This window comes from Cicer arietinum, chromosome 3 (assembly GCF_000331145.2).
Source record: "Cicer arietinum cultivar CDC Frontier isolate Library 1 chromosome 3, Cicar.CDCFrontier_v2.0, whole genome shotgun sequence".
Taxonomy (NCBI): Eukaryota; Viridiplantae; Streptophyta; class Magnoliopsida; order Fabales; family Fabaceae; genus Cicer; species Cicer arietinum.
In genome coordinates, this window is record NC_021162.2 from 64,397,409 (window position 1) to 64,408,046 (window position 10,638).

General features: G+C 26.0%; 1 protein-coding gene across 1 annotated transcript; it reads left to right on the forward strand.

The window, feature by feature from the left end:
- Positions 1-6,288: 6,288 nt before the first annotated feature.
- On the forward strand, positions 6,289-10,045 carry LOC101496291 (acyltransferase GLAUCE). The gene is made up of 2 exons (XM_004493067.4): positions 6,289-6,805; positions 8,846-10,045. The coding sequence occupies exons 1-2, from the start codon at positions 6,350-6,352 to the stop codon at positions 9,731-9,733; spliced, it is 1,344 nt and encodes a 447-aa protein (XP_004493124.1). The 5' UTR covers positions 6,289-6,349; the 3' UTR covers positions 9,734-10,045.
- Positions 10,046-10,638: the final 593 nt, after the last annotated feature.

Here is a 10,638-nt window from a genome sequence, read left to right on the forward strand (position 1 = left end):
GCTCTAGGAATTTTTTTTATCAATACTTGACAATGAATTTAAAATCTACTATTACCTATGTCTCTAAATATAAAACTCCTTTAAATAAATCTCAAAAATTAAGAAAATTAATTGTGCTATTAAATTTATTGTCAATTCTTATAATTTTACAAGTTTATACGTAATCAAGCATAGCCGCCTATCTGGACTCTTAATGTATCTGGACTCTTAATGTATCTGGACTCTTAATGTATCTGGACTTTTAATGTGTCTTTACTATATTCTTTTATTTTTCTTCTTAATTTATTAGTGATTTAGAGTCACTTTTTTTATTCAAAATCATCTATCTTATCGTTTTCTTATTTATATTTTTATTTAAATAATTGATTCTCACATAATTTTAATTTTTCTTTACATTTTTTGTGAGTTTCTCGTTATCGTTTTTTCTTCATCTTTTTATTTAAATAATTATATTGTTTTTGAGGTATTCTATTAATTTGAACGAATATTTTTTATTAATAAAAAAATAATTTATCTTTAAAAAAAAAAACTGATTGATGTTTCATTAAAAGTTTTATTATATATTGCAAAAATATATGTAACGGTTTGTCAATAAAATAATAATCAGTACATTTGAAAATTCTAAATACATTTATAAAAAGAGAAAAATGAATCTTATATTTATATACGGATGTGTGTCTATATATATTTTTTGGTTCTGTACGGATGTAGTATATAGACAGATGATAATATATTTTTATTTTAAGGTGTTCTTTTACATTTTTACTTTATTTATTTATCTATCTATGTATCATTTTTCTTAATTGTTTGTTGGTGTCGGGTGACCCGTTATCTGCGTCTATGCAGCGTGGATCTAAATTCTAAATAGACCGGTCTATTTATGTTGAGGGTTGAACCAATTTAAGTTGTGGGCCACTGTAAGGAAGGCATGAATGACCAACGACCCACAAAATGGATTATCTACCTTTGTGATGGGAAAGTCACGGTGAGTTTAGTGTATTTTATAAGAAAAAATATGAAAGATAAATGATAAATATGATGAAGAAGTTAGTCATTTATGAGAGAGATAAATGATAAATAAGATAAAAGAGTGAGTAATTTGTAAGAGAGATAAAGACAAATGTTTGGTACATTTTCAACTTTAAAGGTAAGCAATTTAAATCAACCATTATATATTCTTATCTTTTTATCTATGTCACCTAATTTTTTTTGAAGAGTATAAATTTTGTATCCACTTTTTAACTATTATTTGAAGTGTTGTCGAACACAATATTTTTTTGATAAGAAACTATTTGTAAATTTTAATTTCCTCTACATTTGTATTTAATATAAAAAATATTATTATGAAATTATTTTTTTAATATATAAATTTAATACAGTAATTTTTAAAATAGATTTTATATTTTCTCTTATATTTGATTCATTTGTAAAATTAATTATATTATCATTAATTGTATGAGAGTTTAGAGGAGAGGTGAAGATTTTGAAAAGAGTAAAAGAGGGAGAAATATTTTAACTTTAAACTTATTTGAGAAAGTTATTTTGTAGAAAAATATAGAAAGAAGTATCTTATCTTTGGTCCTTTTAGCATTTTTGTTTTGTTCTAAAACCTTGATCCTTTTAAAAAACCAAGATACAACTCATCATTATTTTTCCTTTAAATCCTTACAAATCATACTAGAAAAACATATTTATCAAGATATAAGCCACCATCTTAGTTCATGAAAATATAAGACATTGTCATTTTGGTCTATAACTCATAAAAAATTAAATTAGTCATTAAATTATCAAAATAATATCTAAAAGATATAATTTATTGTCAAAATTGTCCATAACAGTTATAATATCAAATACTAAATTGTCCATAACATTTATAATATCAAATACTAAATTGACTGATATTTTGATGATTCAATAACTAATTTAAATTTTATTTTTAGTAAAAGATCAAAATTATAGAGTTTTATATTTTAAAATAATAAAATCATAAATTCATTTATTGAATATGCTACCTTGGAAATAGCTAACCCATATAATTGACATCAATAATAAAAGGAGTAAATAACATTTACTAGTAATTAAAAACACATGGACCATATAAATAGATGCGGTGCAAATTTTCCGTGCACTTTTAGGTTTTTAGTGGGAAAAAATGTGAAGAGTTTTAAATTGGGAGAGTATTTGAAATTAAGTGTAATAAATATTTAGAAATTTGAGTAAAATATGGTAAATATTGATATTTTGTATTACGTGAAAATCAACTTAGTATTTAGGGATAAGTACAATTCTACAAAAGTTAAAAATTCACTATTTTTAACAGAGAAAGTGAAAGAGACGAAAAGATTGTGATTGACCGTACCAATAACGAAAACGAAAAAATAGTAATTAATAATATCAATAACCGAAAAAATCAAAATGTTACGCCAAATATTACAAACCGTAAAAAGTTATCTAGACCATTAAAAATTATCTTCCACACCATTTAAAGTATTCCCTCTTTCTCTTTCCTCTTGCTTTTTTTTTCTTTTCCCTTGAAAATTCTCCACCTCCCTCTAAACTAAGAGACCCTAAAGAATGGCAGCATGACACGTGGATGTGGAATGGTGTGTGGTGGAAATATTAAGTACGCGGCATAATCCCATAACAATCAATATCAATTGTCACACTGGAACTTTACTACTTAATTAATTATTGGGCAGGCAGATACTCAACTTTGTCGTAAAATAATCAACGAGTAGTCGTGGGGACTTACGGAGTATTGGGTATGGGTGAAATAAGTAAAAGCAAATCCAATCCTTTATGAACTTGACATATCTCATGATTCATAAATTTGTTTCGTTTTCATATTCTCTCTCAGCAAGATCGGCTAATAAATTATGGATTTCAATGGCAAACTGTTTTAGTTAAAGCCGGATAATTAGTTAGGCAACGCCCGTGTAAGTTTCAATTCAAAACCAATAAAATAGAAAAGATTCAGCATGTGCGCATGTGGATGGATTGTTAATTTGTAATTATTAATGGATAGCATTCAATAATCTTTACTAGTATGCTACGGTACTCTTCTAAGTTCTATGGTAACAACTTTAAGTACACTCATAAATGTAGAATTAATTTTTTTTAATTATTTTTTAGATAATTAAAAGAATAAAAGGTATAATTAATATTTAGAGAGTGTGTTTAAAAGATTTATATTTTATTTTATGATTATATAAAGAATACTCTTCGTAAAAAAAGAATAGTGGTGTATAGTCATTAAATTTCAAGTGTCTGATCATTTTATTATATAAGACTTTGAAATAAAATTTACAAATTTTTATAAGTTTTTTTAAAACTAGATAGTAAAGGAGTTTAAAAAACAAATACTCTCGTATAACTCGCCTCAAACATGCTAACAAAAGTGAATTTGAAATTGAACATCGCTAGTAATATTTTGTGAAATAAGTAAGCATTCTTTGGTGACTAAAGATTAACGAAAAATATACTACTAACAAGAGTTTAGGGATTGTTATGCATTGAATAATGTATTCTTAGATATTTCTATTGTGGTGTTATAAGAGGGTAATCTGTTTAGTTTTTTTATTTATTTTTAATTTAGATATTTCAAAATAAAACTCATTTTTTCTCAACTAATTTTTGTTCTTGTTTTCTCCTATATTTGACTCATATAACAAAGAGAATAAACTCATTTAATTTTATCACTTTGGCTTCATGATTTTAGCATTATATTTCTAATAATTTGTTAATTGGTAGAAACGTTAGCTTTTTATTTTGTTTGTTTAGTTGACTTATTCTAATTTTTTTAGACTGAATCATATATCTTTGAATGATAATTTTTATATTTATGATTTCCTTGAATTATATTTATTTTGATTTTGTTTTTTATTATTTTTATATTATTTTTGTAAAGTTAATAATTTATAATATTTTTAAAAAAGTTCAAAAATCAACACACCAATCCTTCGATCCGCCATAAAAAAGGGCTGAATACAATTTTTAACTTTGTACCTCTAATTAGACCATCTAACCTCATTTTAGATGAATTATAATAATGAGATAGGTTGATCAAATTTAGAAAATCTAGCGAGAAAAAGTGTTTTGACAAGAAGAAAAGAAGATGGTGGACCTTCGTGGTAGTCATACGAGACGACAAGATAACAAATTGTCCCAAGGCAACAACAATAGTAGGATGACTCACCAGTCACCGTAAGTGTGCAAGCAATAAACATCATATGTGGTGGAGATAAATATACGGTGGAGAGAAATTTATTTTTTATATGAAAAAAGTTAATAATTAGTTATTATGTTAAAAAGTTTTCTCCTCCAATTTTAAACTCGAGTATTCTAATTTTTTATTTTTTAGTTCAAATAAGTTGAACTATTCGTCTTGCCTTTTAGGGAAGATGTAAAACTGAGATAGAGAGTGAGTGATTGATATTGTGATTGTGATTGTAATTTATGATATTTTCAAATTTAATAATACTAATAGTTATTTTACAACTGTTTCGATTGAGATTTAAACTCTATTATTTGAAATTATAAAATCACAATCTTATAACTTAACCAAATATTGAACAAGATTAATAAAACAACTCAAAATTATGTTATTTTTACTTATGTTTTATAGATACTCGTCACTCACTCAACCAAATATAAAAAAAGATTAATAAAATAACTCAAAATTATATTTCTACTTGTGTTTTTTTTAGATACTTGATAGAGTGGACCACTATAGAAACAACTTATAACTTAATAATAAAATTAAAGGAGATGATTAAGACATCCAACATACTCATAGTTTAGTTTTGCAAACAGGATCTTTACACTTTTGATTTGTTTCCAACCAAATAGTTTTAGATGTAATCTTCACCAACTTTTGATGTTTACTTTTTTGTTTGCTTATGTACCGTCAACTACTTTTTTTAATTAACACTACAATCTCAAAATATAAATAAAAATTATTTTTAAAATAATAATATATTTAATTTAAAATTTGGATTAAATATTTATTTTATTAAAAAAAACCACATTCATTGATATTAAAATATATAGTTAATTATAATTAATTTTTTAAATTTTATGTAAAAATAAGTAAAATTTATTAAATTACTTTTTTAAAATGTTAAACACTCAACTAATATTAAATATTTTGAATTAAATGAATGGTTTACTATGATAGTAAAAAATAATTAACTTTTGTTATAATAATGATTAGATTTGATATATTCTTTTTGCTTATAATAATAACAAGAACAAATATATCAATTTACTTTAATCTATTTTTATTTATAAGATTTATACTAATAAGTATCTTAAAAATATTTATTAAATAAAAATATAATTTTTTATAATTTTAAAGTTTAAGTTATATAAATTCTAACTTATTTTTTTATACATTTGTTTTCCTATTTATATTTTGGGATCACACTATAGTACTATGTTGGCTCACGGAAATTGCTTGACAAGCTTTTCCGATACCGACACATCTGTTACCAATTTAAGGGGCAACTTGTTTTGTATATCTTTGTTTGCGCCACTCACAAATCACAATTCATCCAAATATATTTTTCCAACGGTTCAACCACATGCTACGGTACTACAAGTAAACAACTTATGTCTAAAAGTGTATTTTATTTGAATTCACACAGAAAATAATAAAAGAGGAGGGTTAATATGACACTATTTTTAACAGTTATGTTAATAATACACCTTTTTTTAACTCAGAAAGTATATTTAACAATTTATATTAATTCCACTAAATTATGTGAATTTAACTTAAATTGTTGAATTCATCTCAATTTTACCTAATAAAAAATATATTTTAGCATTATTTATAATAGTATTGTTCCTATTATTCATAATAGAATCACTAAACCAACTATACTTTTAATAGAAACTATAATATTCATCTTCAATAAACTCGCATTTCATCTAAACATACACTAGATATTTGATTATGTGTTAAATTCCTAATTCACAATTACAAAATTTTATTACTTAGAGAGACAATTTGTAAATGTGCTCAAAATCTTTGAAGAAATTAATTTATGCAGTTAGGCAATGCCAAATTTACATAAAAAGAAATTATATTATTGTTTTATTTTACTCATTTTTGACATATGAATTCGTGTCACAATCTCAGCCATTCCAAGGCCCATAACACTTAGTAATAGTATGTGGTATGGCATATGAAACAGGGTGCATGTTTCATATGAATATCACACCAACTATATATTTTTATCAACAAAAAAAAAAAAAAACCCAACTATATATATAAAGATCAAGGCCTCAACAAAACACACATACACACTCACTATATTTGTTCATTCCTATCTTTTTTTTAAATAAAAAAATGGGAACCACATGCCAAGAAACTCCACCACTTCTTCAAGACTTGAAGGTGACAATTCACAAAACTTCAATGATTTTTCCATCAAAACAAACAGAGAGACAATCCTTGTTCTTATCAAACATAGACAAAGTCCTCAATTTCAACGTCGAAACAATTCATTTCTTCGAAGCAAACAAAGATTTTCCTCCTCAAATTGTGGTAGAGAAGTTAAAGAAAGCTCTAGAAGATGTTCTAGTGGTTTATGACTTCCTTGCTGGAAGATTAAAGATGAATTCTGAAACCAATAGGTTGGAGATAGATTGCAATGCAGAAGGTGCTGGCTTTGTAGTGGCTTCTAGTGATTACAAATTGGATCAAATTGGAGACTTGACTTATCCTAATCCAGCTTTTGAACAATTTGTTCATAAGACTAAAGATTTCCTTAAGCTAGGTGATCTTCCACTTTGTGTTTTCCAGGTAAAAATATTTTCATTTTAACCAATTTAATTAAATCAAGTCCATATATAGAACATTATCCCCGTTCTTAAATATAAAAAACAGTTTTTAGACATTAGGATTATGATATTTAATATTTAACCTATTCATAGTTAACATGAAGTTTAACTACTTATATTCGAGTCTAACAACTTTAAAATTCTAATTTTGCGGATTAAAAATTTTAAAGTGTTATAATTGTTATAATTTGATCATTTGTCACTTCATTCCGTCCATTCACTTCTACATTATCGTAACAATTGAGATGTCGAAAAATTTGACTTGAATCATTTATAACAATTACACTGTACACAACTTTAAAAAATCATTAGATTTAGAGATAAAGTTTCAATAATTGCTCATCCTTTCCTTATCTTTACTCACAAGATGTTATATATAATACATAAATAGTGTATTTATCTTAATTTTTTTTACACACTCAAATTTAAGTTCCAGTAAAATGCCAGAAAATGTAGAGATAACTTGAACATTTCACTAAAATTTCTTTCTTTATATCAAATGGTATCCACATCTACTGAAAATTACCTCTACATAAAAAAAATTTCACTTTGCATAATTAAAAACTAAGGACCCCATTCGAAGAATAGAGATAGATGAGAATTTAAAGTACCGTTTAATGCTTTCAAAAACAAAATGCTTCGCAAAGATTTTAGTTAGGATCCATCTACTTTTTACCTTATTTATTTATTCATTATTTGTTATATAGGACATAAATTTAACATCTATTAATTTGATCTGCAAAAAATTATAGTACTTATAGGTGAAAGATTGAACACTAGAAAGTAGAAAGTACTACAAAATGAAAAAAGCTTGTATAATGTGCTTTTGAGTTTTGTGTGTAGACCGCGGTTTAATTTTTGAGGTGGCCAAGTTATAAAAGCTGTTCCGATTTAACAACTTCTTGGACAACAGTTCCATGTCAAGACAGCTGTTATCGAAATACCCTCGATTTCTTTTACAAACACAATAAATTATATTAAAATGCAGTGATGTAAAGTTAATAGTAAGATATGTACGACTTGATTCAAAAATACAGGTTAATATTATTAAATTATGTTATTTTTTTTACTATTTGTTCTACATGAAAAAATTTCTACTGTTTGGAGAGATTGATATTTCTAAAACACTATCGTTACAAAATTATAAAATTTAATCACCTAAATGTTGTTGTTGTAAGGTGGTTACTATTAATTTTTTTAAGAGGTATAGTTGAATCATGTTGTTGTTAAAATGAATACTATCAAATCCTTAAAGTTATTATATAGGATATAGTTATCACCTAATTCTTTTTATAAGATTAAGATGAATACTATCAATCATTAAAAAATAAATTAATAGTTGATGTTATATGTTATAACATGATTAATAATAAGTAATTATAATTATAAATTTTAATTTGTTGATTTTATCACCTTATTATTTTAGAGTAACAAAATCGTAGTTTTAGTTTTAGTAAGAGAGAATAGCATGTAATTGCCTTTACGGGACTCCACGGTTCCAGTACACATTAAAGACACATCTGTCTACTCTTCCTTTAATAATTAACTATTTTAAGACCCTTTTCTCTAATAGTACCAAATTTCATTTTGCGCATTCAATTGTGCAAAAAAATTAGTTGGGTTATTTTCTACTCCCTCTAGTATTAAATAAAAAATATATTAAGTTAATAAAAATTAATATATTTATTTTAAAATTTAAATTTAATATATATTTTTTTATTAATTAATTTTTTCTTATATTTAAAACCAATTTATTTTTTAGAGAGAATTAATTATATTGTTTGAGGTTTTGCTAATAGTACTTACGACGGGCATTGGTTAAAACTCATCATTGTAATAAATACATAATTTCAAATATACTCTTTACTTTTATTATTATTATTATTTAGTTTTTTGGTTGCAAATATATGATTGATTAGTTTTATCAATAATTTATGGATCGAAAGTTGAATTTGATTGTAATGAGTTAAGTACGTTGCATTAATTTGGTTAACAATGACAGCTAACATCCTTCAAGTGTGGTGGTTTCACAATTGGAATCACAACTAGCCATGCAACCTTTGATGGGCTTAGCTTTAAAACATTCTTAGACAACCTTGCTTCATTGGCTGCTAACAAACAACTGGCTGTGATACCTTTCAATGAAAGACAGTTCCTAGCCGCACGATCCCCTCCACGTGTCAAGTTCCCTCATCCCGAGATGATCAAGCTGAATAATCTCCCTTCAGGCATTGAATCTGGTGTTTTTGAAACCTCCTCAGAAGAACTTGACTTCAAGATCTTTAGACTATCCTCTAATAATATCAAAAACCTAAAAGAAAAGGCAAAGGATAGTAGCACCGCACGTGTGACCGGTTTTAATGTCGTAGCGGCACTTCTATGGAGATGCAAGGCATTATCTGGACCGTCCGATCCTGACAGGTCATCAACTATACTATATGCCGTTGATATACGTTCCAGATTGAATCCTCCGTTGCCGAAATCGTACGTTGGAAATGCTGTTTTAACGGCTTACGCGACAGCGAAATGCGAGGAATTAGAGAAAGGGAAATTCTCGAGATTGGTGGAGATGGTTTGTGAGGGGTCAATAAGAATGAATGATGAGTATGCAAGGTCTATTATTGATTGGGGAGAGTTGTATGATGGTTTTCCTAATGGGGAAGTTTTGGTGTCTTCTTGGTGGAGGTTAGGCTTTGAAGAGGTTCAATATCCATGGGGGAAGCCTAAATATTGTTGTCCTATGGTCTATCATAGGAAGGACATTATACTATTATTTCCTCCTTTTCATGAAGGTGATGCTCGTGATGATGGGGTAAATATTATAGTGGCTCTTCCTCCTAAGGAAATGGACAAATTTCAAACTCTCTTTCACAACTTCTTGATTTCATAATACTATATGTATCTTTTTATACTACTTTCACTATGAAGGAAATACAAAGAAAAATCTAATTAAAAAGTTAACGTATTTAGTCTTATATCAAGATCAGATACATCAACTTTTTATGTTATTTTTTTTTTATATTTCATTTAATATTAAATATATCTTTAATGATATATATTATAAGTGGACAACATAATGAAATTATAATGAGTATTTAAATATATTTTTTATGAAAAAAGTGTTTAAATATTGATGTAACGTATTTATTAATTTGAAATGGATGCTTTATTTATTTGCTCAATAAATACATGTACGGTTGCTAATCTTTTTGATACTACTTGCTTTGCTAGCTTTGAAAACTAAATAGTTCCTTTTGTATTATCAGGTTGATTTTTACACAAAAATGAAATGAAAGATGAACCATAAAAATATGTATGTTTTTACAACTTTACCATGATCGATAAAGAACCGTTGTTTTCTTCGCAATGCATAAAGTCACATAGAATAAAATAACTGTCAACAAGGATCATGAAAAATACACTAGTATTATACAATGAGCTAGATAGTATAAGTTTTTAAACCAATTTGCTAAATTAATTAAGTGTCCCAAAAGACAGAGAAGTGTAAGAGATATAATTGCATCTTAAAAAAGTAAAAGAAAGAGATATAATTGCAAATCTTTTTTGCAAATTTGGATAAGTTAACTTGCAATTATGTATTTTTCATTGTTTTTAATTTATATACTATAATTAAATTAATTATTAAATTTAATATTGAATATATTTTTATGTATTAATTTAAATTTGAAATAAAATTGAGTTAATTGTCAGTATAAAAGTGTGGATTGTTTAAAGGTATGTAAAAATTAAAGTATGATGTGTTATACTGGAGGTTATTTGATAGTGACTTAACGA

Coding starts and splice junctions, on each gene's coding strand:
- LOC101496291 (XM_004493067.4), top strand. CDS start 6,350: ATGGGAACCACATGCCAAGAAACTCCACCACTTCTTCAAGACTTGAAG. Junction 6,806..8,845: donor TTCCACTTTGTGTTTTCCAG/GTAAAAATATTT, acceptor TAACAATGACAG/CTAACATCCTTCAAGTGTGG.